Source organism: Charadrius vociferus, unplaced genomic scaffold (genome assembly GCF_000708025.1).
Source record: "Charadrius vociferus isolate BGI_N301 unplaced genomic scaffold, ASM70802v2 scaffold39, whole genome shotgun sequence".
Classification (NCBI taxonomy): domain Eukaryota; kingdom Metazoa; phylum Chordata; class Aves; order Charadriiformes; family Charadriidae; genus Charadrius; species Charadrius vociferus.
In genome coordinates, this window is record NW_009650188.1 from 4,234,890 (window position 1) to 4,262,147 (window position 27,258).

General features: G+C 54.8%; 1 protein-coding gene across 1 annotated transcript in view; it reads right to left on the reverse strand.

Annotated features, from left to right (window-relative positions):
- Nucleotides 1–27,258, reverse strand: part of CACNA1E (calcium channel, voltage-dependent, R type, alpha 1E subunit) — a 108,034-nt gene that overhangs the window by 34,562 nt on the left and 46,214 nt on the right. Inside the window, exons 8-29 of the mRNA XM_009892926.1 lie at nucleotides 23,485–23,600; nucleotides 22,373–22,426; nucleotides 21,943–22,032; nucleotides 21,386–21,595; nucleotides 19,952–20,064; nucleotides 19,574–19,686; nucleotides 19,318–19,449; nucleotides 18,907–18,979; nucleotides 18,399–18,516; nucleotides 18,012–18,079; nucleotides 16,485–16,582; nucleotides 13,264–13,320; nucleotides 11,373–11,981; nucleotides 11,002–11,276; nucleotides 10,207–10,366; nucleotides 9,485–9,614; nucleotides 8,855–8,914; nucleotides 8,402–8,508; nucleotides 4,322–4,333; nucleotides 2,404–2,500; nucleotides 1,051–1,211; nucleotides 488–625 (exon numbers count right to left, since the gene is read on the reverse strand). Coding sequence (XP_009891228.1) covers nucleotides 488–625; nucleotides 1,051–1,211; nucleotides 2,404–2,500; nucleotides 4,322–4,333; nucleotides 8,402–8,508; nucleotides 8,855–8,914; nucleotides 9,485–9,614; nucleotides 10,207–10,366; nucleotides 11,002–11,276; nucleotides 11,373–11,981; nucleotides 13,264–13,320; nucleotides 16,485–16,582; nucleotides 18,012–18,079; nucleotides 18,399–18,516; nucleotides 18,907–18,979; nucleotides 19,318–19,449; nucleotides 19,574–19,686; nucleotides 19,952–20,064; nucleotides 21,386–21,595; nucleotides 21,943–22,032; nucleotides 22,373–22,426; nucleotides 23,485–23,600 — 2,991 coding nt within the window. The remainder of the gene's footprint in view (nucleotides 1–487; nucleotides 626–1,050; nucleotides 1,212–2,403; nucleotides 2,501–4,321; nucleotides 4,334–8,401; nucleotides 8,509–8,854; nucleotides 8,915–9,484; nucleotides 9,615–10,206; nucleotides 10,367–11,001; nucleotides 11,277–11,372; nucleotides 11,982–13,263; nucleotides 13,321–16,484; nucleotides 16,583–18,011; nucleotides 18,080–18,398; nucleotides 18,517–18,906; nucleotides 18,980–19,317; nucleotides 19,450–19,573; nucleotides 19,687–19,951; nucleotides 20,065–21,385; nucleotides 21,596–21,942; nucleotides 22,033–22,372; nucleotides 22,427–23,484; nucleotides 23,601–27,258) is intronic.

Sequence of the window (27,258 nt, forward strand, 5' to 3'; positions counted from 1 at the left end):
CTTTGTACAGCCAGCTCTGTCTGTCCACAGTTGTAACAACGATAACATAAATCTCTGTCTTAAATCTGCTTTACAAGGACAATGCTTGTGGCTAAGAGGCTACAGCTTGTTTTACAGTGCTTTGCCTGTGCCCCCGAAGGAAAATGGATTTTCCAGTGCCCCACATACAGAGAAAAAAATTGCCCAAGCTCACATCAGCATGAAGAAAGGTCTAGTGCTATGGACATCTCTAAACTTGAGCTAAGATATACCTCAGCGCCACACAGGAGAAAGGATTATCCATAATTCACTCCCTAAGGAAGAAACTAACCCCAGCAATGGTCCCAGCTCTTTTGTCCTGACATGATTTCTTGTCCTTCCTCTCCTCCTCCCTGCCCAGCAGTTCCTTTCTCAGTCCCACCTGGCTGTAGCCAGTTATTAACCCAGCCACCCCAATGGGGATGTGCCCACCCTAATTCAAGGGGGGTGGATGGAGCAGAATACTCACTGGGGCCAACCCTCGCCGGTAGAGACTGTGAACAGGGTAAGCAAAGCCCAGATGATATTGTCATAGTGAAACTCATGGCGTTTCCATTCCCGGCACTTCACTTCCATCTTGTTCTTCTCATGGTCCACGTAGTTCCCTCTGCAAGGTTGGGAGAGAGCAGTAACCTTGCTTTTTACGCTGCCAGACTATGAGACAGTGATTTTAAACCCTGAGGGAAGCATGTGTGTGTGGTGGGAGGGGGCACCTCTCCTCCTGCACGGCTGGAGGGAGAAATGGGGAGAGGCTGGATAACAACTAGGGGGAAGGAGAGAAGGGGAAGGCAAAAGGGAAGAGAGAAGGAGGAAAGAGAACAGAAGCAAAATACAGGGCTCTGCATCCCGCATCCCATGCCAGGATGCACAGAGCTGACACAGCAATAGGGACAGGGCCTAGACCATGCCGTCCACCCCAAGAGACTACGGCCAAGACCAAGGACTTAACTGGGAACCACAGAAGACATTACCCAGCACCCTGCCTTTGCCAGAGGTGTCAGCAGCATCGGACCTACTGAACAGGGCACCTACATGCAGTCCTTCTCCGTGTCCTTAGAGCTGTCAGTGCAGTAGAAAAACTTCCCCTTGAAGAGCTGGACAGCAATGACAGCAAAGATGAACATGAAGAGCTTGTAGACGATGAGGATGTTGAAGACGTTCTTGAGGGAAGTCACAACACAGTCGAAGACAGCCTGCAGGAGAGGGCATAGCTCACCTTGGGGAACCAACAGCCTTGCCGAAGGGCAGGACCAAAACTTTCCTCAAGACTGCCATGGGGAAAGACATTTCCCTCTCCTGGGGTGGAAAGGAGGAAAGAGCTGGGCCTTCTCTGAGGCAAAGGGCTATTTTATGAGTGAGCTTAACACCTGGAGTACTCCCCCAGCACACACAAGGACACCAAGCAGCCCCTGACACAGCAGCAGGGTTGCATATTTATATCTTCTGACGTTCTCTGCAACCAGGCCAGCAGACAGGGGACAGCCCCGATGATGCAATTAGCAGCACTCAAGACCAATTAGTAAACACTCCTTTGTTTCAAATCACTGCGAATAACGAGGCAGAGCGAATACCTCGGCCTGCAAAAGCAGCACCTCCCCAGGCTGCGGAGGCTGCGCTCTCAGCTCTAGTTCTCAAAGCACTTTAAAAAAGAGAGGAATGTCCTTATCCCCGCTTCATGGTGAAGACAGAGGTGTCAAGAAATGAATTGACATAGGCTGAATCTACCCATTGATCGGGAAGAAAAGCCGGGGTCAAAACCTATGTCTCTGGGGTGCCACCCTTGGCCCTACCCATCAGCCAAATAACCCTTTGTGGAAAAAAAACTCAGGGCTTGCTTGGTCTCTTACTCCTTTCTGGCTCTATAGGTATAGAGCCTTAGCTATATATATAGCTAAGGTAGGGAAATCCATAATCCTACTCGCACTGCATAAATAATCCCTCTTTTCAGATGGGAAATCCCCCACAGGTGGAACACCGTGACAGCCCAGTGCACAAAATCCCAAGCTGTTTGCAAGCTGCTATGGTGGGAAAGACAATGACCTTTGGAATGAGATTTGAGCTCTCCCAAAGCCAGGGCAGTCTATTTGATCAGGAGAGCATCTGGGCTTTGCTGCCTCCTGTCCACTCCCGCCCCACTTTCCCTGGCAGAGGAACCTTGTCTCTGACACCTTGCAGAGTTCCAGGCTTGCTCTTAGTAGCTCATTGCACCTCCAAACATGAAGCAGCCTGAAGGGCATTGCGTTTGAAAACGGGGCTCCTAAAACACAGCAAATGCTTTGAAAACCACTTGTTCATCGCTCACAAGCAAATTGATGCGCATGGTCCCTGCACCCACCGGTCCATGCTGGAGAAGACAGAGGTAAGAGAGGAGATGGGAATCATTACCTTCAGCTTGGGCAGCCGCTTGATGGTTTTCAGGGGCCTCAAGACCCGTAGCACACGGAGAGACTTGATGGTCTTGATATCCCGGCCCTTGTTGGTCCTACCGTGTTGGAGGGAGGCACACGCACCCAAAAATGAAATGGAGAGACAATAACCTTGCAGACCCAGGCTTTTCAACAGCTGACAAGCCTTCTAGCATGCGTGAGGGCAGGAATGGGAAGGCCACATGCCATCGTGGGGGCCCGCACTCACAAATGTGTGACTGCTGAGCGCTCAGCCCACCTAAACCAGTCTCCTCCAACACACGTGCTGACAGCTGGCAGAGATGAAAAATAAAGCAATCTTCTCCTCCTCAGGATGAGCCCCTTTCCCCTTCGCTGGGGAGCGACCTTAATGAATCCCCTCGTTGTGGGAAGCAGCGACGTGCCAGGGCTGGGGCAGGGGATGCAACGCTGTCCCCGAGCGAGAGCAGCTGCCCGAAGGGCACTGTGGCACACTGTCCTCCCCCGTGTCCCCAAGCCATGCCGCTCAACAGGACCAGGAGATTTGCTTCCCTACTGCAGCCTCGTGCTGTTTGCAGACGAGGCTTGCAAAAGGCCCCCACCACGGCAAATTGTTTTCTACCGTTGCTACTGGTTGCAAGAAATTAATAATAAAATGAGGGAGATGCACGCAATGGTGTCTACGTGCAGGTCTCTCACCAAGGGTTTTTCATCCTGGTTTAAACTCAACGTTCATGGTCCTTACATTCACCTAGGGAAGCACTTGCTCCGTGCTTGGTTTCTTTGCACAAATGCTGTCTTACGGCTTTCTGCCTTATTCCATCAGTGCTACGTAACCTGATCAGCCTGGTCTTCCATCTCACAACATCTCAGCCCTCTCTTCCCTCTCCAGATCAGGGCTGCACTTGCCTCCACCCCAAGTCAGCTGAGGGAAGCAGAGCTTACTGTTAGGACTATTTAGAAAAGCAGCACTAAGACCACCCATGACCCTAATTTCTTGAAGATGGTGATTAATCCCATCCCAGGGGTTTTTTTCTTGTCTTTTAACTAAAGCCCATGAGCTAGATGGAGCAGAGGTCCTGGTGAAGGTGGCACAGTTTGTGTCCATCGGGCACCCTCAAAAAACATAAAGGAAATTACTTACAATAACAGACGCTCCAAATTACACAGCTCCTTTGTGAGGGTTAATGCAACAAGAAGCACAATAATGGGCTTAATCATTAAGAGATGTAAACAAAACCACTAATTAATAGCCCTCCCTAGGAGCACAGCCCCACAAATGCATGGGAAGCAACTGTACAAATAGCCTCGGGGCCCCCTTTGCACCTCCCATCTCCTGCTTTTCTTAGCGTCAGGGCCTGGGTAAGCGGCTGGGACATCCGACTCGGGGCTGGGGCGAGGATTTGAGGGCAGCGCTCAGCTGGCGCAAGATGCCACCAAGGACAACTCGACTGCGGCGGTTTACATCTGCTGAGGAGGGAGCTTTTCAGACCTCAGGAAACCTACTGTGGATTTGCTTGGGATCCAATATGGATACGGGATATAGGGCTGGATAACGCTTAGAGGAAAGCCTAGCCTTGCCATATCTACAGCCGAGGTTGATCTCTCCCCAGCCCCCTGAGTTTGGCATGAACCACATCCCATGCCCTTGGAGGACATCCACGCTGAAAACACCCTCTTCCAAAGGAGAGGGATTGCATTGCTTGCTAAAAAAAAAAATCCCTCCTGTGCTTTTCCAGAGCGCACCACCTTTAATGCATCCCAGGGCAATATAGGGGTACGTGCAGAGCAGCATACTCCAGTCTCTGCAAACACAGCTCAGGGTCAGCACGGGTGTTGGACAGACAGACACCTGCCTGCGCCCGTCCCACCGCGCTCCCCAGGGCAGCACCCCACGGCGACCCGCATGGCATAGTTACCCCAAAGCATTCCTGTTGGTGATCCAGCCCAGCAGTCAGCAAACAGCACCAAGAGAAAAAGAGAGAAGAGAGGAAGAAGGTAAGAAATGCACCAGGGAAGCTGCACGAGGACGACTTGCAGCCTCTCGGGTGCAGGGACGCTGTGGCAGCTCTCCACCGCCCCACGCCTGGGTTGAAAGACACGATGAGTAGACCACATTGTGTCCTATAGGACAGGGCTTATCTCCAGGGAGAGACCACCTGCTGCCAGGTTTTGGAAAGGGAGCATGTAGTGAAACCCCTGCTGCAAGAGGAACCCGTGTAGAGCAGAGCGGTGGGTGACAGTGGGCAGGCACGTGGTAGTTCTCGGCCAGGAGCTGGGGGGGACCTCAAGGCTTCGCCCCAACCAGCCAAAGGCAGATGCCTCCGAGGGAACCACCTGCAAGGCCACAATGATTCCCATCCAAACAGACTAACTCCACTAAATCACTTCCATTAAGAAATCCACTGAGTAAGAGCCTGAACAGCAGCACGGGATCTCCTGCAACCCAGCAGGACACCCGCTCAGACAAGCCAAGGTGGTCTACAAGGTCCCTAGTTGTAACCAAACCTCCATCCTTGCTTGAGCTAAGTCCCTGCCACGTGCACACAGAGGGCTTAGTACTGCGGGCAAAGCCTATAAAGTAAAACATTTCTTAAAAAACATAAAAATAACCCCAGGCCCTGGCAGTACGTTAGTGAAGCAAGTGGAAGGCGTGTGGAAAAGGTGATAGTTTAACTCTGCAGCACTTCTGTGACGGGATGTCAGACCTCTGTCCTGACATGCCTCACATCAGGTTATTTTGCAGTACGTAGGGGTCCCTCTTGCTTCCAGACACCAGTGCCAACGAGCGCAGGAAGATACTGCTCAGCAAAGAAAGAGCTGCTTCTGCTGGGTACCTCTGGGTGGAGAAACTCCTGCCCTTGCTGACCAGGCGAGACAACGAGGACTATGCACTGACCACCACTCAAGCTTTCCACCAGCCTTTCCATCACTCAACCTTTCCCGCTGCTGCAAACCCACAGGCATAAGCATCACCACTTCTTAGCAGCTCTGCAAAGCCACAAGCGAGCGCTGCTCCTCTGCGCAATGCCTCCTCGGAGGGTGCCACGGGAGGCAAAAGCGAGCAGCGTCTTTAGTTATGGTTCTGGTTATTTCAGCTAATTTAATTTGAACTCTTTGGAGATTTATGGTTTTATATTGGGCTTTTTATTTAGGCTGTGTTGGGATTGACGTATTAACTTTCCATGAGGAGAGCTACAAACAAGCCAAGATGACCTCTTGCTCGGGATGTACAGACTCCGAGGTTGCGGTGGACAAGCCACGATGGCACACAGGGAGATGGCTTTATGGGTGGACACTTGCTTATTGGTGACTTTGATGTAGCACTGATGGCCAGCAGATGATGGTAGCATCACTGGACCAGTTCAGAGACCTCCTGCTGCACCCACGGCTACCCAGGACCACCACAAGGAAACCAAAATGCAGAGGGGAGGCAAAAAGGGCAGAAAACCCAAATGGAACAGCATGTTCCAGCACTTCTTCAACCAGGAGGTGCTGGACCTGGTCACCAGCCTCTCTCAGCCACATAATTGCTGCAGCTGCTCCATGGGCATCGCTTTGCCCACTCAGCGCCATGGAGGCAAAGAAGGGGAGAGGGAAGAGACATCCCCCTCCCTACCCCACCTCTGCCCCACATCAAAGAAATTATGGAGGGAGAAGAAAAGGAGCAGGATTTAAACATCACAGCCAGAGTTCTCCTCTTGAGACTGGGATGGAGGGATGGATGGAGGGAGGGCGGTGGGTTGGGCCATGTATAGTTGGCAAACATCCTGCAGCTCCTGGGGCCACAGCAGTGATGGGCTGCCAACAGGAGAGGCAGGTGTCCTTATAAATGCTTTATAATGTATAAACCCATCGGAAATCGCTGTGGTTCTTTTGTTCTCTTCACCCCCGAAGCCATGAGATCATCTCCTCCAGCAGGAGCCACCATCAGAAGCTGGGAAGAGGGACAATCCTGCAGGTTTACATTATAAAGAGCCCTCATCCATGACACAAGCAACTCAGTATCTACCCAGCTACAGCTACAAGAGTGGGCAAGTGACATAGATGCTTGCTGCAAAAGTATGTGGAGGGGCAAAGACCTTCTCCGTGGGAGGGGGGTTCAGTGCTACAGTTGATGGAGGAGCTCACCCTTGAGAATTCAGCTGTCCCGTGCCCAAAGGGACCTGTCCTTCCCTCAGGAGGCTGGGTGGAGGCAGGCAGGTGGCGAGCGGGGTTGGAAGGGGCACAGCAGCTTCTCCACACGCTTGGTGCTAGCACATGGGGACCCCACCAGCTCCCTAGCAACTGTGCCACCTTTTGGGGGGCCGGGGAGGGGGAGGACAAAGGGACAATAAGCACCAGTTACTGTACTGTTAGCTGCAGTGAGGACACCTGTCCACCCAGGAGCAGGCTGAGCCATCAACCTACCCTCTTTCAGCCATCAAAAAGTCTCGATGAAAGATGTCTTGGAATGAAAAGGCTCTCTTGTCCTCTTAAATCCCCACAAACCACCCTATGTGCATCTTCAGGCTGCTGATGCCCTCAAGCCCCACCTCCAGACGTGCTCTGAGGGGCTGCCCTGGCAGAGGGCATATCAGCCAGACCCTAGAGATGCTCAGTCTATCCTCATGGTGGCCTAGGTGGCCTCCCAGGGGCTCAGAGCAATGTCCCCAGCCAGTGGACTTGCCCCATGCTCCTTCCCCATGCCAGGGTCTGCAGTCAGCCCCCAGCCCTGCCCAGGGGCCAGTTCATCCTTGTGCCGAGTGAGCTGAATTCTCCCGTGCTCTTCCTAAGGAGAGAGCAGCAGATGAAAGCACCGGGTGAGGAAGGGAGTGAGGAAGGTGAGGAAGGCAAAAGCAAGAAGCCAGGGAGGGTGCAAGTGGGCGAGAGTGAGGGGAAGGAGCTGCTGCCCAGCCAGGGGTGAGATGGGAGGGATGGATTCCAGGCTGTAATCCATCGAGTGACCTCAGGGCTCAGACCCAGCCACCCCAAGAGCCTCACACGATACCTGAGCTGTGGACAAGGACAGCGCTCCAGTCTGCGCCGCTGCCAGTCCCTCCCCTCTCACCGGCACTACCGCCACCGCCGCCAGTGTCAAAGGCACAAAGAGAGAACAACAGCGTGACAAAGGAGCACGAGCCTCTCCTCGCTTCTCCTCTCCCTCCTCAGGCACCAACTGGGACCAGGGGTGGCCCCTGCCTGCAGGCATCATGTTGGCATCCACTCATCCTTACGCTGCACCTTCTGCCCCTGCCGGCAGCACGGAGGTGGGCAGAGCAGCACAAACTCATCCCTGGACACTTCTCCCCTCCATGGCATGGGCACTGCAGATGTCAAGCCACCCTGCACCCACCTGCGGAGGAGGACACGCAGGTGCCACAAACTCAATACCAGAGCCCAAACGCAAGGCGATGCTCAGCGGAGATGCACTGCAGAGCAAGCAGGCAGCATCCTGCCCTCAGCAGGCCCCCGGCCACATCCCCATCCCTGAAGGGCTCCAGGGCAATGCTCCCCCCCTTGGAGCAGAGGAAAAGCCACCGGCCAGGGGTGGCAGCACAAACATGTTCAGAGGGCAGCTCCACCTGGCAGGATGCTGCTTTTGCTGTCTCTGTGAGCCCCGGGATGCATAGCACATGTATAACTCCAGCTCTGCCACCATTAGGTCTTTTTCCCCTCTCTAACAGCCCCTTCTGACCTCTTTCAAGTCCACTTTCACCACCAAACTCTTCCTAGCATCTCCAGCTTTCCTTGCCTTGCCCCCTGCCTACTTGCTCACCAGCAGTCGACAAACAGAGAGAAACCCATCTCTGGAGCTATACCGGTTTCAGCTGCCAGCAGCAGAGCTGGGCTTTGCAGTCAGCCACGCACTGCTGCCAGAAGCCATCCCAGATGCAGAGCAAAAGGGTGTGGAGAAACCCCCCCAAAATAAGGGGTTAGTAGCCATAACACACAGTTGTACCTTCCTCCCACCCCGGCCAAGGGAAGGCAAAGAGCTGACAAGGATGATGGCCACTTACGCCAAGGCGAAAGCCACCAGCGCTCCCACCACCACGATGAAATCCAGGATGTTCCAGAGGTCTCGGAAGTAGGAGCCGTCCTGCAGGATCAAGCCCTGATCGATCATCTGCAGAGGGGGAAATGGTGAGAAAAACAGGCAGGGAATGAGCAGCTCGGCCATCAAGTGGAAGCAGCTGCAGGTGGGATGTGCTGGGGACAAGAGACATCACTGGGGGGCAGCGGACCTGTCCCTGCATCCCAGGTTTATATCAAGGATCATCATATTTTGGGAGCCTAAAAACTGATAAAAGCGGTCCGGAGCATTCTTAACTCCCACTCCTAAGAACCAGGCTTTAAAGTCTCCATCACCCAAATTTTGGCCCAGAATTGAAAAACTGAGCTATTTGCCATCTGCTGCAAGGATGCTCCGGGACACGGCATCCCCAGTGCAGCCAGCCCGCAAGGCCTCTTACCTTGATAACCATCTCGAAGGTGAAGACGCCGGTGAAGACATAGTCGAAATACCTCAGGACCTGCAGAGAGGGGGCATGGGGCGCTCTGCAGCTGCTGCCAAGCAAACGGGCTCACTGGTGCCCACCCAGACCCCGTTACCATCCCGCTCCAGGGCTCGCCTGGCTCAGGTGCAGGCAGAGGGTTGGTTTGATTGCCCCAAACCCAGCCCGTTCCTGAAGAGTTCAGGATGGCCATAAACCCGGCCTGCGTAGGCAGGAGAGAAACATTTCCCATGCGTGGTGCAAGCGGCTCTGAAATCATGCTGCGAGCCAGAATCATGCTCCCCCCATACCGGTCCCTGTGCACATCAGCATCTCCCCAGTTTAAGCTACTTTACTGTCGACAAGGCACCCTGGTCCACTCCCCAGGCTCTAAACCCCACGTGTGGGAGGCTGAGAGTGATTTCCGAGGTTTATAAAGGAAGGTGATGGGGAAGAAGTCAGACCACACAGCGCGGTGCAGGCACTGCCACCGGCTGCCTTGATCTGTGTCCCACATGTGCCCCCCCCCAACCATGGAAGCTAAGATCCTACAGGACCTCTGCCCGCATTGCCTGCGGGATGGGGGGAGCGGGGAAGGTTTGCAATCACTTTGTTGCGGTCGGAGTTGGTGAGGACGGGATCCTCTGCCGCGAGGGCGATGCTGCTGGCGGCGATCACCAGGAGGATGCACATCTCAAAGTAGCGCAGGTTCACGATGTAGTGGCAAGCCCTCCGCACTCTGCCAGGAGACAGTCCGCACCCTGACCTGTGAGCTCCTGGCATGCCCCAGGCACGGCCCACATGCAAAACCCACCCCGCATCACCGGCTTCCAGAGCAGAAAAATGAGCAGCAAAGTCTGAGTAGCAAAACAAGGGAGCCCCAGGGTGGTTTGGGCTTGCTGACCCCCATTGCTCAGCTGTCCCAGCCCCCCAGACACCCTACAGCTGGCCAGAAAGAGTCCCTGAGAAACTGGGGGCCTTATTCTTCCAGGCTACTGGAGCTGGGCAAGAGCTACGGGGGAGCAGACAACTGCAGAATAATGCAATAAACATTGAATAAAAATCACGATAATGCAACAAACATTGAATAAAAATCACAGCTAGCAATCAGCAGCTGGGAGAGAAAGCCACGAGCACGGATGGCTCAGAGGGAGAGCGCTGCCAGGACTTGGGGAACACCCGTGGCTGGTTATCCAGGTTGTTTGGGAGATATTCAGCCCCCTTCTCAAAGGGATCCCCTGTTTTCAGTATTCTCTAGGGGTCCTTCCCCTTGCAGCCCTCCACAGCCCCAAGCTCCTATGATCTAAAAAAAAAAAAAAAAAAAGTCTCACGGGTTCGTGGTGCTGAAGATGAACATGGAGCTGTGCGGCACCATCGCTTTGCCCGTCTCGCTTTTCTCCTTCTTCCGCTTCTTCTTCTCCATCTCCTCCTCGTCCTCTTTGCTCTCAGCCTCCTTTAAGGGGCTGGCTTCGCCGTCTGTCTTGTTGCTAACTGCAGGAAAGCGAGAGCCTTTGCCTGGCCTTGCCCTGAGACAGCACCCTGGGGTGTCCCTGCCACCCGGGCACGTGCAACCTCCCCCCTCGGGGTTCTGCTTTGCATCCCTGTGCTGTTTGGGGAGAGGGACCAGAAGGGAAGAAAAGACACGAGCTGCCAGGATAAAGCAGACGGAAGGGGTTCTAACAAGGCCAGCTTTCACGGTGCTGTTTAATTAATAACACCGTTTAAAGCAGCTCACCTTGACAGCAAGGATGTTGTTAAGGGGGTTTGAGCGGCAGCGAGTTGGGCGGAGGCTGTGGATGTGTTAGGAAAAACAGGGGATGCGAGTGTTTTGCCCAGGCGGAGAGGAAGGGGGATGGAGGGACCAGGCAAAGGGGTGGGTGGGAAGGAGGTGAGAAAGGGAGAAGCTCCCCAGGGGATGGTGGCACATCAGCATTGCGTTTGGGCTCCCCTGCAAAGCTGGGGTGCTGGAGGGAGGTACTGCAAGGAGCAGCAAGGAAGACCACCTCCCCCCACCACCCCCCGCAGGTGATGGATGTGGATAGGAAAAGCCGTGCAAGTGGCTTTCCGTCCCCACAGGGTCCCTGAGGGCTGGGAGAGGGGCTCAGGAAAGAGAGACAGGTCCTCACTCTGTACCACAGCGGAGTCGTGGATATCGATCATGATGGTGGTGCTCTCCGTGGCCTTCTCAGTGTTGGGGGTGATGGAAGAGAGGTCGGGCTCGCTCCGGCTGACAGTGCGGCTGGCCTCCAGCAGCGCTTGCTCGCTGGTGTCCGGACTGCTGCAGTCCTGCTCTGTCAGGCTGCCCGTCTTCCCCCGGGGGGGCTCAGGTGCTGTTTGAGGGGCGCTCCCCTCCTCGGTGGTCCCAACCAGCTCAGCATCACCGGCAGGGACCCCATTTGTCCTGCAGGAGGGATGTGGGAGAAAAAGAGGTGCGAGAAGCTAAGGGGAGAGGACAAGGAGGTGCGGAAACAGCAAGATGCCCTCCCTGGGTACCAACCTGATGGGCTCCTCTCTTGCCTCTGGCTCCCCCTGAATCAACGCCTCTGCTGCGGCCACATCCCCGAGCCGGTCCCCATCCTGCCCCCCCTCCGTGGGGCTGGTCTCCTCAAGACCCAACTCCTGGCTGGCTGAGCGGCTCCCCAAGGCGCTGGCTGGCTCCTTCCCCTCCATGCGGGCTCTGCGGTGCCGACTGCGCCGCTGGCTCTGTCTCATCCTGGCCCTATCCTCGATGCCGCCTCCTGCCCCTTCCTGCTCGCCCGGCTCACAGTTTCTGTGGCACGATTTCTGGTGCCACGTCTCCTTGTCTCGCTTGGCCCGGGGCGACGGGCTCCTCCTGTCCTCACCACCACCGGGGTTGGCCCCCGGGGCTGGCTGCTCAGGTCCCTCGGCTGGCGGACGGTCACCCTTGCCGCCTTGCTCCTCGGCACATTTCTCCAGGGCGACGCCGTCCCCTGGTTTCTTCCTGCGGAAGATGCTGGCGTGGGGGTTGATGAGGTGCGGCTCGTCTTTGTTGATGCCCTCCTGGCTGGACATCTGCATGTGCCGGCGCAGCTGGCTGGTGCGCTGCTCCCACACCGACATGTGGTGCCGCCGGCGACGCTCCCGCCTGCAATGAGGGACAGTGAGCTGTCGGCATCCTGGACACCCACCCCCACTGCTGGTGCTTCACCCTCCCCCCCGCCCCTCAGTGAAGCACCCACCCTGGATTTAATTTAGGAATCCCCGGGAGAAGGAAATGCCATCCCCAGGTCTACAGGCTGGGCTCCGGCTTCATCTCCAGCCTTCCAGCATCCCTCTGGTGCTGGCAGGGGGTGAAAATAGGGCTGAAACTGTACTTCTGTCCCTTCAGATAGGTCAGGCTGATGGAAGACCAGCCCCAGCAGCCTCACAGCTGCCCTGAAGCTTTCAGGCAGCATGCCCAGCTCGCTGGGGGCAGCCAGCACCCCAGCTTGCCCTATCCCAGCCAGGCAGTGACCACCTTCCTCTTGCGTGACTGCCTGGGGACACTTTCTTAAATATAGATGATGACCTCTCACTGCAGCCGGAGATCACTCCTTGCACTGGGGATGTCTTGGCATTGCCAGCTCCTTGGAGCCAGGCTCTTTTTCAGAGTGGTGCTGCCCTAACTGTACAAATGATGGTGCAGGGGACGCTGGTGCAAGGGCCAGCTTGCTGGCAAGGGTGGCGATGCTGACGGGGTGGGGACAGTGAGTAAAAGGGAAAAAGATGCCAGGTCCAAGATCTGTCTTTCTCAATGAGGGATGGCCCCCTGAGCCATTTGCGATGCAGAATGCCACCGGGCACAGGAGGTGCCCACGATTCCCCGTGCTCAGCTATGGTCAACCAGGACAGGCCCTCACCCAGCACATCCCAGGTAGGAAGCCTGCTCTGAGTCCTGGGGAGCAGCGTTTTGGCTGCTGGTGGGGGAAGGAGCTGTACTGGGCTTCTCTATGTTCCTGCGGCTGTGCTCTAGGGAGGGCTGGGCTACGCCATGAAACCTTTGCAGTGCCGTAAACACACACACAAACACCCTGGAGAAGACAGACGTGCCCTTCCCAACACACCGAGGCACACGGAAACACCCACGAGCACACACGTGTACATACACTGCTCACTCCCGGAGCACACACGACTGTACATCCACGGGTAGCAGCACACACCGACGGCACGCACACACACGAAACCACGAGTGCACGCACGAAACCACGAAGGCGCACACACACACGCACACAAACAGGGGTGCAAAGGAGCACACTGAAGAGAGGCACACACACACACACAACCCCCCCTGCCGAGGTGGCCGGAGGGCCGCAGCGTGCGCCCCGGCCCCACGGACGCACAGAAAACACAGGAGCCACAGACGACACGCGCCCCCGCGGCCCACATACAGGTGGCTGCTGCGCGGCTCCCACATCGACATGTGGTGTCTCCTTCGCCTGTCTCTTCTGGGGAGGAAAAACAAACGGGTTCAATCCCCCCCCTTCACCTCCTGTGGGCAACATAAGAGAGGTGTGTGTCCCCCCCGACCCTGGGCAGCCAGCAGCTCTCTGGCTGCTGGGGTGCCGGAGCGCAGCAGCCAGCAGCGAAGTCCTTGCACGTACCTGCTTGTGCACCGGCAACGAGCTGCCCGTGGGGCCGCCCGCGCTCACACGCTGCACCCAGATTCCCTCACCCCACCTGTGGCACACCTCGCTGCCCTCCGGGGAGATGCACGCAGCAATGCTCACGCTAGGGATGCGGATCCGTTTGGTGGGGGCCACCGGAGCCTGCCCCACGCCGGCCAGCCCTGCAGCGGTGAGGCAGGGCGAGCGGTGAAGGCTGCAGCACCTCAGAAGTCCTAGTACACCCTTGGATATTTAACAGCTCTTTCAAACTGCTCCAAATTCACTTCTCCTGAGCAACACGTGGCAATTTTGCCAAGGAAGTGGTGTGTCAGGCCAGCTTTGAGCTGCTCAGAGCTGTCACCCTGGGTTAATGCTGCCTGGAGACCACAGAAGGGAACGTGAAGCTCGCCGGCAAAACCAAGGCACAAGCCCAGGGCTGAGACGCTGCAGAGCCCCGTTCACCTGAGCAGCCCCGACACAGGGAAGCCTAACAGGGCTGTCAGTGCTCTTCACCCCTGCCAACTTCAGGCAGCCAGGGAGATTCAAGGCTTTCTCCTTTGTGCCGGCACAGAAAAGATTCAGCTACGCACAGCTCCAGGCAAACAGCCATGAGCATATGCAGACGGGCACGCAGTGATTTACAGTTTTTGCTTTTGCAAGTGCCGTGCACGCGTGTGCAGGACATGCAGGCAAATATACTCCAACCACACACGACCAAGCACCCGCCTGCACGCAGAGCTCACGCGGGCGAGACGGGACACGTCTCGCTGCCACCCTGTGAGTGCCACAATACCCTCAACCCCTGAGTGAGTCACGCTGGCGACTGCCTCCTTACGGCCATGTGCACGGAACAGCCCGGTGCCACGCTCGAGGGAGGGGGTGAACTGCACAGCCGAGCCACGCAGGCAGGACCTGCAGGCAGGGATCCGCCGCGCATCCCCGCAGCAAGTGGCCGAGCCTTCAAACGCATCCACGCACCACGTTAGGCACCAACACATGACAGCATCCGCATGCGTCCATCTGGCCACCCACTCAGCAAACAGCCCCGAGCCATCTGCACCAACGGCGCCCATGTACAAATACAATACACCGATCGGCACCGCAGCCACCCACGCCAACCTGGCCACGTGGGAGCACTCATCCCCAAGCGCCACCGGACCTCTCCGCAGGCAGGAACGCGTGTACCAAACCTGCCTGCGCTGGGTACCCACATAGAAATGAAGCCATCTGTGTCTGCGCACACCCAAACGCAGACACTGGCTCGCCTTCACTGTCCTGAGTTTCCAACAGCCCTTTGGTACCGGCTCTGCTCTGGCTTGTCCCTTGCTGTGATGTCCCCACTGTCCCTCCCTGGCTGCTGGCATCAGCGTATCACCACTGAAGGCACATCAAACCTGATGCTGGAGATGGTCGCTCCCCGTGGCATCGCACCCCCTTCCTGCCCCTGACACTATCCATCCTGATGGGGGGAAAGAACTGGAAAAAGGATCTGTGAATATCAATGCCTCCCATTTCAATGAGACTAGAACAACAAGAGGTTAAAGCAATCTGTTTTCCTAACCAGCTGTGTCTGACAATGGCTAGAAAACTCTAGCAGTGATGTGCAGCACGGGCAAATCCTTTAGTGCCCTGATATAGTCCATCTCCCTGTCTTCTTCTCTCCTATCTGTCCATTCTGCAGCCTCTTCTGCAGCCTAAATCCCTGTTCCCCCGCTTTATCTGACACGTTCCCACTGGTAGCCAGAGACGGACACAACACACAGACTTACCATCTCTCCTATAAACCCCACCACCACTTGGCCAGGCACAGATTTATTATGAACATCCCATCACGCCCAAACCAGGGCGATAACTGCAGCTGCTGGGAGACCAGGCAGGGCTTACAAGTACTCCCAGCTCTCGCTGCCCCTAAAACCACGGGTGATGCATGTAGGATGGGGGACCATCACACCCCACCGCTGCCAAGTCAGGGAGGGGGCCGTTCTCAACGCTGCCTCCGACTCCCCCCCAGTCAGTGCTTGCCTGAAGACAGCGGTTTCTCTCGGCAAATCTGCAAGAGATTCTGCCGTGTATGAGCTTGGCTGGGTTTCAAAGCATAACGAAACCTAAAATTCCCTGGGAAGGGATTCTATAAAAAAAAATTAAAAAAAAAAATCCTTTCAGCTGTACTGAAATGTACTGTTTTGGGAAACAAATCAAAACGCCTCGTTCCAATGTTGACTTTGAAAGTTTTATGTGATTTAGACCATATGACACTGCAAAATAAAGGCGTCTAGAAAGGAAAAAACAGAATTTTCTTCTGCTGAAACGCATAAACAAGGCTCCTTAACACCATGCCAGGGGTTTATGTGGTTTGGGGCTTTTTTTTCTTGCCCAAATCAAATTTCTGTACAATCAAACACGGTTTCGCAAACCTGCTCCATCTCTTATAACTGCATTGGCTATCAGGGAAGGAGCCCGGGGGAGATTTGTGACACCACTGCTTCCTTCTCCAGCCGTGGCTGCAATCCCACAGCTCCACCATGAAGAAATGCTCCCTGGGAATAAATATCACCCCTCCTCAAGAAAAAACTGAGAGACCTTCTTCCTCTCCACCCTCCTTCCCCACCCCTAGCAGCAGCCCTGAGTGTTTGAGCTGTACATTTGGGGGCAGAAAGCCTCTTTTAGTGAATTTCTGCCGTGCCCAAGCTCTGAAGCTGCTGCTTGGGGCAGGAGTGGACAACTCCAGGGTCTTGCAGGGTGAGCTGGTCCCTGCTCTGACACCTCTCCTGAGGCACTGCTGCTCACAGGGAGCATGCTCCTAGATCTCCATCCATCCATCCATCCTCAGGAAGACACCCAGAGAGGGAGTCACCCAGTGTGGGGACCCCTTTTTACTGTGGCAGACCCACAAGCAGCCGTGCCAGGCTCCGCTTCGACTCTCCACCCTGCTGAGAAGCCCCGCTGGGCTTGGGGGGCACCGGGGTGGCAGTGGGAGGTGCGGGGGGTGGGGGGGTGTCACTCACTCGATAGCAGGCATGTTTGGGGCGGACATGGGGCTGACTTCTTTGGCTTTCTGAAGGGCGTGCTTCTGGTTAAAGGCCTCCTCTTCCTCCTGCTCATCCTGCGGAGGAAAGAGGGGAGTTGCTTAGTGGGATGCTGAGGTTTCAAGGGAAGGTGCAGCCATCAGAGGCAGCGAGGGATGCACAGGGCTACCTTAGATGCCAAGCCGTGCAGGAGAAAAGGGGAGCGGGCAACTGTATTTCCAGAGACAGCCTTTATATCATTATGGCGATGCAACTTCCCCACTATGCCAGATCTTACTGAAGGCGTCAGCACTACTTAAATAAGTGAACCCAGCCCACTCCAGGCAAGAGCCCGGCTGTGCATGCTAGTACAGCCCCAGACGGTGTAGACCAGCTCAGCCCTCCCTTCTTCACAACCACAGGGGCGAGACAGGCATCCCCCTCCCCGATGGAGTGGGAGGCAAGGCATCCATGAATGACCCCGGCAGAGACCGTATTGCTTTAATGAGTATGGTTGTGTCTCCGGAGCAAAAAATGTCATTAGGAGTCATTAGCATGTATTCAGCCTTTTCAAAAACTCAGTGCTCCCTTAATTGATGCTGCTGGTACTCCACGGGGCTCTCCACCCCTCTCACTCCAGCAGCAGCCAGCAGCCCCTGGAAGTGCCACCTCCACCCGACACGGGAGGACAGGGACCCCTGCACGCACCCCTCAGGCAAATGAGCGCCATGCCCCGTTTCATTTGCTGCTAGGGGGTGGGATTTACACCAGCGTGGAAGCCTGTCAGTAAACCCCAAGGACCTGAGTAATAGGCATGGGATCTGTGAAAAAATGGGCACCACAAGATCACTGGTCCCCTCTGAAGAGCAGCAATGACCCTTGCAGCTCTCGCCTACTCACCGTTATCCAGATGGTGCCCCAACATTTTAGCATTCCCCAATTATTTCCCAGCATGGTCTTAAAAACAGCCAAGCCCAATAATCTTTCTCAAGCACCATGCTAAATTGCATCCTAAATCACGTCCACTGCCCTGCAGGCAGATGGGGAACAAATACTGACGCCACTGGAAATCGCGTCCCAATCCACATCTCCAGAGTGCTCAGGCAAATAACCATCCCTGCATCAGACCCCATCAGACAGTTGAGGGTTATCTCAATCTTACTGGAGGCAAATGAAACTGAGAAGCTTAAATGAAGAAATAGTTAAGCCACACTTGGTGGGAAGTGTGGATGTTCCCAGAGGGACCAGCAGGGTTAAGCACTTTCCTAAATCAAAGTCGAAATGGCTTTGCCCAGTGATACAGGTTTTTGTTTCAGGGGAGCACCCTGCATGCCTTCCTGGAGGAAGAGCCTCCACTTCCAATTTGACTTGACCTCTTTTCAAGACAGGCTGAGCTAAGGGAAGAGATGACCCCAAGTTCTGAAGTGAAGACAGTCATAGGTGCTGCTCCCAGGGCCTTTCCTGCTGGCCCCATCCTTCACTCTCTTCACACCAGCAAGAGAAGTAAAAAGAGCAGCTGAAACGTACCTTGGTGAGCTCCTGAGCGTTGGCCAGGTTGTCCACCGCAATGGCCAAGAACACGTTCAGCAGAGTATCTGCGAGCAGCTAAGGATGCACAAGGCACATGTTAAGGACATGGGTGTATGCAGCCACCAAGGGAGGGTGGCCCTGATGGCTTCTCACCAGCTCAGTGAGGAGCAAAGGGACAAACTCCTCACCCATCCCACATACACAGCCCTCAGTGCACCTCCAGGCAGCTCCTTCTCTGTGTTTGGGATACCCAGGGCTGCCGCACGCGTGATAGGACTCCCTCCACTGGGAGAGGGAAGGAGCAGTGAGTGAGGAGGGGGTGCCCCCAGGGAGGGAGATGAGATGGGGTTCTCGCCACTAAAAGCAGAGCAGCCAGGTGGATACAGTTTCCAAACAAGGTGAGGACGATGAAATAGATGGAGGACCACATCCCTGAGCGAACACCTCCCTGGGAGCGGATGCCGTTGTACATCACCTCGTTCCAGTCCTCACCTGTCAGGATCTGCAGGAAAGTAAGCCAGCATCTCTGTCACCCCCACCTTCTCATCACCTGGACAACAGCCCGTTCGATCTAACCCACCCACGCAGAGGAGCCAAGTACAGAGACCCTCTCCAGCTGCAGCACTTGAGGGAAAAGATGTTGGAGGCTGCTGAAGATTCACTTCTCCTCAGAAGAATTTTGAGACTCGTCCACCTTGCCTAACGGAGGTGGAAGAGTTTCCATCTCTTGCCTTCCACTTTGTTATACAGAAGGAGAGGGAGGAAGCAAGTTACATCCTAACAGTTGATGGAGGGGAACTTGTTTGGTTTAAAAAGCCCATTCCAGCCAGTGGGGAGTGAGCAGGTGGTCCCAAGTCCCTTTGGTTGTGTTCCCTTGCAGCCCAGCTCCTACCTGGAAAACTGTCATGATGGCTGCTGGGAAAGTGTCAAAGTTGGCTGATGGTGTCCCGTCGATGAAGTTAAACCTGAAAGTGGAACCGGGAGGACATAAATGGGCTGCAGTACCAAGGACATCATACCCCTGACTGCTGTGATATCAGCTTTCTTGTGCTTAGGAGGACACTTCCCCACTCTAAAGAGGGTCTCCTGAGCATTTGGTACCAGAACCCCAAAAGGTGTCCTGGCCAGAAGGACCACACAGCCCAAAGGCACTTGCCCGAGCAGGGACTTCTGTATGGGAGATGTACCACTGTTAGCAGCAGGCTGAAGGGCAAGGCTACAGTCTTCCTGGGCACCTAAGATGGTGTCATCACTTGGCTTTGACACCAAGAAATTCCTTTCCCCCAGACTGGAAACGACCTACCTGCCTCCAAACAGCTGCATTCCCAGCAGGGCAAAGACGACAATGAAGAGGAAGAGGAGGAAGAGCAGGCTGATAATGGACTTCATGGAGCTCATCAGTGAGACCACCAAATTCCTCAGGGATGCCCAGTACCTAGAAAACAGAGACAGTGCTGGAGCACTTGCAGTGGTGCTGACAGGAAAGGAGGACTGACTGGATCTGGGCTGCAGCCACAGTCCGAGACAGAGGGTGACGGGCACAGACGGCTGGCACATACTTGGTTATTTTAAATATTCGCAGGAGACGAAGGGCTCGTAGAACACTGATCCCAAAAGAGGTTCCTGGTCTGAAGATAGCCCAAACCACTTCAAAGATGCTTCCCACTGTGACCTGAGAAGCAGACACAGCCATGAGTCAAATACAAGCTCGAGATTGGCTGTTGCAGGAAATCTTCGTGTGCCTGAAGACAACGCGCCCACCACCCTGCCCAAGACCTGGTGTCTTGGTCTGGCACAAACAGGCTGTCCCGGCAGAAGAAAAGGTTACCCTGCCCAACTGTGAGGGCCATCCCATTCTTCTTCCCCTTGGTGCCTTGCACCGCAGATACCTGCCAAACATCTCCCCCCACACCCACAGCCTCTATGGGGCCGCTTACCCCACAGTCGAAACAGTTGAAGGAAGAATGGAAGTAAAGGCGTGGCCCCATCCCATACATCTTTAAGGACATCTCCAGGAGGAAGAGTCCAAGAAACAGGAACTCTGCATAGTCTGAAAGAGAAAACCCAGGTGTGCTACCCTTGGGACACTGAGCTGCATGGAGCACCCTGCATGCACCCACCCATAGCCCATATAGCACACCAGAGATTGGACAAGTTAAGGACCACGCTCCTTCCCCAAGCTCTCAGGGTTTGGGATGAACGAAGCTTGTCTGTGAGGAGCTAAATTATGTATAACAGAGCATCATCCCCACTAGTTAATCTTTCAGGGTAGGTGCACTGGTGTCCCAGGCGTTTAAGAAGACCAGAGATGGCTGGCATGGAGTAGAGCAACTCTTTAGCATTATACAACAGCGGTTGAGGTGTCTGCAAAGACATTAACCACACGACACTGTAGAGGCATGTTACCAACTTGGATTTAAATCATTGCATGGCTGGAAGTTGGCCAGGGTAATCGAGCCGAAGAGCCAAGAGCCAGTGAACAGCTTCTCCAGCTATTTCATGAACATTAGCAGGCAACAGTCTGGCTCTTCACCTTGTCCAAAAGATGCTTCTCACCATGACCAGCTGCCGCACCACACCGTGGCATGCTGGGATCCCGGCAGGCCTGAGCATGCTAATGCATATTTGGGCAGGCCCAGTGCTTGACGGGGACATTTTCAAGGTGAGTAAGAATAACATGGCTGAGAAAGCAGCACTGTCTACTGCAGCAGCTCAGGAGGAACACGTGGCTGCTGTGGGGTTGACCACGCTGCTCTTCAGTTAGCACCATGCTAGAATGGGTGTGCTGCCTCCGAGACCTGACCTTGTACCACAGTGCACAGTGGGCTGGGGATGATCCAGTAACTGGTTTCAAGCTTGGGATCTCCATGCTCTGCACCAAAACTTTAACCCCCGTGACCAGCCCCACCCCTGCAAACTCACGCCTTTCCAGCAATTGCTTGTGGGCATTCAAAGATGGATCTCTAGCAAGCTTTCCATCACCACTGCTCACAATTTTTTGATAAACCCGACTGAGATCTGCAGTCTGTTTCTCTCTCTTGACAAATACATTGGACCTGAAGGATGTGAGGCCAGTAAAACCCCTCTGTGTTTACTCACAGGGCTGAGACAGCCATCAGAGCCCATGGGACCAAGGGCAAAGCCAAATTAAAAGCACGTACATGGTCTTTTGTTATCAACAGTGAACGTAGTTCAGGTTATTCCCCACACAGCTCCATATCAGCATGACTCTGGTGGGATTCATCCCCACATGCCCAGCGACAAGGAGCGAAGGCGTGCTGCAACCTCCAGCCACTGGAGATAAAAAGGCTGCAGGGGGTTTTGTCTGCCTGTACAGTGCTCTCACGCCTGCACAAAGCCCATGGACTCACAGAGGAAGTGGGTGAGCCAGGCTGGCTGGTTGTGATGGACGATGGCCACGCAGGCAGTATTGAGAGCCACCAGGCTCAAGACGATCCAGTAGAAGACCTGGGATTTCACCATGTGGCGAACGGAGATGCGCAGGAGTCGCTCCTTGTGCCGTAAGTAGGAGGCACCGTCCACTCTGGCGCCTTTGAGACCAGAGTGACTCAAGGGGTTACCTAAGGGAAAAGAGGGGGGAGAGGGAGTTGGGTGCTGCAGTCAAGGTGAGAGAAGGAGCTGGGTGCTCAAGCCTTCCCTGCAACATGAGACAGGACAGATGGCTCACAGACATTGCTTTTATGGGACATGACTTAACCAGGCAATTTTTAAGTGGTACAGGGGGCAGCGGATGGTTTGCCCCCTTTTCTGTCAAACTAGCAGAGATGGCTGATCTGTGACAATCTCCACATGATAGGTATGACCCTCGCAACTCAATAAATTGGCAGAGGTTTTGAGGAGGAAAGCTCCAAACTGCACTAACCCAAGGTTGGATGAAGAGGTCTTCTCTGTGCCAACCTCCGTTCACCCACAGAGGAGATATCCACGCAGTGCTCGTCGCTCGAGTCGCGGTTCATGGCGTCCGTCCGGTTCCTTTTGATGGTGGCTCGCCTGAGCACTGGAAAGGGAAGAGGAAGGGTTGTTGTTGGCCCAGCTCATTGGACCAGGACCTGGTGACAAGTACTTGACTAAGTCAGGTCTGGTAAGAGGACACACATACCCAGGTGACCCTAGTCCAGAGCTACACCTGTGTAGGACCAGACATGTCCTGGCCTCCGTGCTCTCTTAGAGTTAAACTGTAAATCCATTTCCCCACACCCCTCTCAAAGGCCACAGACCCCACTGGGGCATCCCCAAACCTCTCTTCTCTCATTGCAGATAGAGGGTTTCAACCTCCATCTGTGGGCAGGCAGAAGGAAGTGCAGACAGGTGCTTAGGTAGAGCATCGCTTGTCTTACCTTCTAAGGCGGAGGTCCCAGAATTTTTGTTCTCTTCAGCCAGCATGACTTCCTCTACGCAAAACACAGAGTTTAGCATCAGGAGACAAGACACAGTTGGCTGAGCACATCAGACCTCACTGTGTGGTACCTAAGCACTTTACCCAGCCTGGAGGTGGTTGCTCTATCTTGCAAAGTCTTGTCAAGTATCAGTAAAGTGTCCAAAGCAAATTCTGGAGGGTGGGGCAAGTGACAGCTACCACACATTGCATCAGAAAGAAAAATTACTTGTAATCAACCCTTCTTCCTCCACCGTAATTAACCCCACTAAAGTTGAACATTGTAGGCAGGTCGGGCTCAACATCCCAACCCAGGACCAAAGCTCACACCTGGGGCTTAGGCCGTGATTCAAGTTACCATCATTTTTCAAGTCTGAATGCTAGATGAAAGTGCAAAGCTTCCCTTCCCAGAGCTGAGCACACTGAACTGGGCCCCACGAGGCGCAAGCAAGGACAGGGTGTGTGGCAGTTTGGGGACCAGGACTCACAGGCTGTTGTGTGTGGCTGGGTATCAGCGGGAAGCCTGGAAACCTCCACCATCCCCAGCCCTTGCCCAGGTTAAGGTGGGAACCTCAAGCTGGGAACTAACAAGTGCATTCCCTCCAGTCTGCTCCAGGAGCAGGTTTAACTGGAAAACTACTGTCACTGTTCACTGCTCTACTTTCCCCCTGCCCATCACTGCAGGAGACTCCAGCAAACACCAAGAGAAAAGAAACCATGGCAGAGCAAAGCTCACAGCAGTGATGCTCACAGCCCTCCCTGGAGATATAATATGCCTCATGTCCAAAATACAAGTTTCATACCACAGAATCATAGCATAGTTTAGTTTGGAAGGGACCTTAAAGATCATCTAGTTCCAACACCCCTGCCATGGGCAGGGACACCTCCCTGGCCAGACCATCACGCCACCTGCGGCCAAGCTCACTCATGCACTCAACACCACCGTGTGAGCACCTGTGCAACTTTGGGGTTGCACTAGATGATGCCCAAGTGTCATCCCCACCACTCTGCATGACCAGCACCCTTCAGTGTCCGTCGCCCCCCCGGGAGCCCCCCCTGCCCACCAGCCTTTACCCGCTTTGTCTATCCAGGCCCGGTAGCCGTTGAGCTCCCGCTCAATCTGCTGCTGGCGCCGCAGCTTCATGAAGGCTCGGCGGTTCTCCACTCGCTCGCGCTCTTTGGCAAACTCCCTAGGGAAGGACAGAGCGGGGTGGTAAGAGCACAGCCAGGGGGCAGTGGGGTGCACGGCAGGCTGGGGACACCATGGGGCCAGGAGGGGGGAGGCAGGAGGCAGGGACCAAGGGTGAGCACAAGCCAAGGGCTGCTGGAGCATGTTGGGGCAACACATGGTCATCTCCAGCCAAAGCATAGCCAAGGGTGAACAATCTGAGAGGAGGAGAGGCTTCTTTGCAGGAGGAAAGGCATGGATGCACACGAGCAAAAACCCTGCTCGGTCGCTCAGCCTCGCATGTCCCAGCTGGAAGCTGCTGCTGTTCGGGAAGGGTGTTCCCAGCACCACCTGACTCCAGAACCAACTCAGCTTCTGTGTGTTCCTTCAGGGAATAAAAACCAGGCACCATGAGGAGGCAGCAAGGGGATGGAGAAGGGCAGGTCCTGTCCCCCACCTTCACCACCTCTTCTTCTTTCCAACCTCCTCTTGGAGGGTTTTCCCAGGACTTGAGAAATCCCTGTTGTCCTTCTCTGGACTTCAGTGTCTCACGCGAACTGTCCAGGCACTGTGACCAGTCCAGAGAAGGACAACAGCTCGGCACCACATCAGGCAGGAGGGCAGGCAGCTCCACATGGGCTCCGCGCAGGCAAGGGCACGTCAAATGCTGAGCAGCTCTGGGCAGAGCTAATGCCGTGCCCACTGCTCATGCAGCCTTTAACACACCTGGCGCACAGATATACTAGCACCCACACACTCACATCCGCTCCTAGGCACAATCCTTGGCACATAAGACATATGATTTCACCTATAGTCCAGCCCAGAGCTATGCAAAGATACCCATAGGCAGCTAGGGCTATACACACCTTCTCACACCCAGTTAAAACACAAGACCACACTGGTAAGCACGGTGTGCTTTCTGGTATACACGTGCTCGTGGCCATGCCCAGAAGGTTTTCACCTACCCTGTATGAAGAAGCACCTGAAGCCCTGAGCATGTATGCAAAGGCCATCACACGCAGATAAATGAAAATATTTGGCAGGAAGCACAGGGGTGGCAATGTAGGTAACCTCCTACCCATGCTGTGGGTTATACGTGAGACAACACGGACGGACCCGTTTGTAGGAGGTCCCACACCCCATGCTCGCACACACCGCATACCTGGGGCATCTCGAGCCGCATGTTATACCTCTATTGACAACCACATTTGCACACAAGGAGCATCCCTCACACCAGGTATCCCCCCAGCACACCCTCCTTCCTTGCAACAACATCACAGGGACGCAACCTGCTGGCTGCAGCTCCCCATCCTGTCCCCGAGCCCTGGTGGCTGCAGAGCCCCAACTGCACAGAGGAACCTAGCCCTGGCCCTCAGCCCCCTCCCAGTCCCAGGCTGCTCCAAGGGAAGCATCATTGTGAAGAACAAATGGCACCATTCTCTCTGCAAGACGAACATCTCTCTCCCCAGAGACTAGCAGCAATCTCCAGCCTCAAAAAAAAAAAAAAAAAAAAAAATATTCAAAAGAACTGAAAGAATTGGTCTGTCTGCTGCAGAGAGAGTTCAAGTACATTACCCCAGCTGAGCTATTACACCCCTAATGCTGTGTGGGCTTTTGCATGTGTGTGTGTGCGTGCGCGTGTGTTTGTGTGAAAAGCCCTGAATGTTCCCTGCATCTCTTGTTTAAGATCCCCAGACAATTCAAGCGTTTTTAATTCCACCCCAGGAAGGTGAAGTTTCCTGCCGCTCTGGCATTAAGCATCAAATGACTCTCCCCCTCCATCGCTGGCTTTCAGACTGAAATGAGACTTTCTTCCTAGGGCAGGGAAGGGGGAGAGAACAAAAGGCAAGGAAGAGAAAAGCAGCCTAAGTGGAGGGAAGGAGGGCGGGAGGAGACGGGGGAGAAGGAAGGACCTCCCACAGCCAATAGCGAAACACACTCTCAGTTTTGGGCATGCCATGCCAAAAACCCTCCTCACCCTCACTGGAGGAAAGGCAGGACCATTTTGGCTGTGCCATCATCCCTCACTGGCCTTTGTTAGCAAATTTGTCATCAAGAGATGAGAAGATGCTGTTTACAGCCAGAGTTAGCGGGGAAGTTGCCTCTCTCCCTCTGGTTTGGTCCGCTGGTCCTCCTGTGTGCTGAACCTCTGTCCCACAGGCCATAACCCCATGCCAGCCAGCACCTTGGCAGAACTTTTGCCAGCCAGGCCCTGCAGAAATATTCTACAGCCTGGAACACCTGAAAAGCTTCCCCTGATTTATACCAGCTGGGAATCTGGCCCCTCTCTGCCACCTCCTGCTTGCCCATCCCTCTGCCTTCCAGCTGCTCCTCTGCTGAGGCTGGTGTCTCCTTTTGCTGCATGGCAAGAGAAGCCATCATCACGTGTCCGCAGTGAAACCCAGTCAGAAGGACCAGCTGAGCCTCAAATCACCTTTTCCTGGAGAAGGGAGTGGAAGCATCTTTTCCAACACCCCCCTCATCAAGCAGCATTTCCCCCTACCCAACCGTTTGCTCATGGAGCCCTAATTTGCAAGAAGCTGGTGCCACACGCATCCAGGGACAAGGTCCGTGCAGCTGCCACAACGTCTCCGAGGGAGACACTTCCCACACACTTGATCCTTAATGGAACTTAATTGCTTTTGTCCATTAGAAGGAGGAAGGGGTGGCAGAGAGGGGAGGGGAAAAAAAAAAAGTTAAGCTCAACTTAATGAATTATTACATTTCAGAGAGACACGTTACTGAGCAGGGCAGCAGCGGGGGCTGGTGACATCTGAGAGTGGGTAGGCGATGCTGACAGATCAAGGATTGCTCAGAGCCAATTTGCAGCAGCGGGTAGAGATAATACTGTATGTGAGTGAGAACAGGGCCAGCGATGGTGACTGACAGCCGCTTGGGAAGGCTCCAAGTCGCAGGCAGGGCGGCATCGCATCGCTGAGAGAGCCGGGCGCCTGCCTCCCATGGAAGGGCTCTGCTCCCCCCGATGGGTTTGGGTTACATTGCCATGGATGGCCCAGTTTTGCCTTGCAAAGAGCCCGGGGATGTGCTGCCTGATGAAGTCCCTGGAAGGAGGCACAGAAGACCCCCAAAGCAGAGGGGATGGTTCCCACCGGCAACAGCTCTGCTGCCCACCTGGGTCTCCTGGCCCCAAATCCTGATGCCTCCAGGATGGAAACATCCACCCATGGCAGCTGAGCTCCAGTCATGCTCACCCTGTCTCATTGCAGCCCTTCTCCACTTGGCCTCGTAAAGCTGAAGGCACGCAGTGAGCGATTAAGATGAGCATTGAAGGTCATGGTCGGAGCTGGGGAGCAGCGTGCCATCTGTCCTCCCGCATGCGAGGGCACCATCCCTCCACACGCCGTGCCCAGCCTGCCGGGGTGATTGGAGCACAGATGGTTTGCTCCTCCTCTGCCTGCAAATTCTGCTCTACAGCCTCGGCCTTCCCCTCACGTGGTGGGAGAGCATCTCTGCTCCCAGCAGGAGACCTCGGGGGTCACCACCGCACTCGGTCTCCTTCCTCCCCAGTCCTGTGCAGCCTTGCTCACACCAGGGCAGTGAATGCTTTTACTACATTGGTGTGCTCTGCTCAAAGTACCTGTGAGCCCAGGTCTGGTTTTCATGGGAGAAGAACCCAAGTGAATGCATTCAGCTTGAAAATGGGCTCCTTTTTTTTTTTT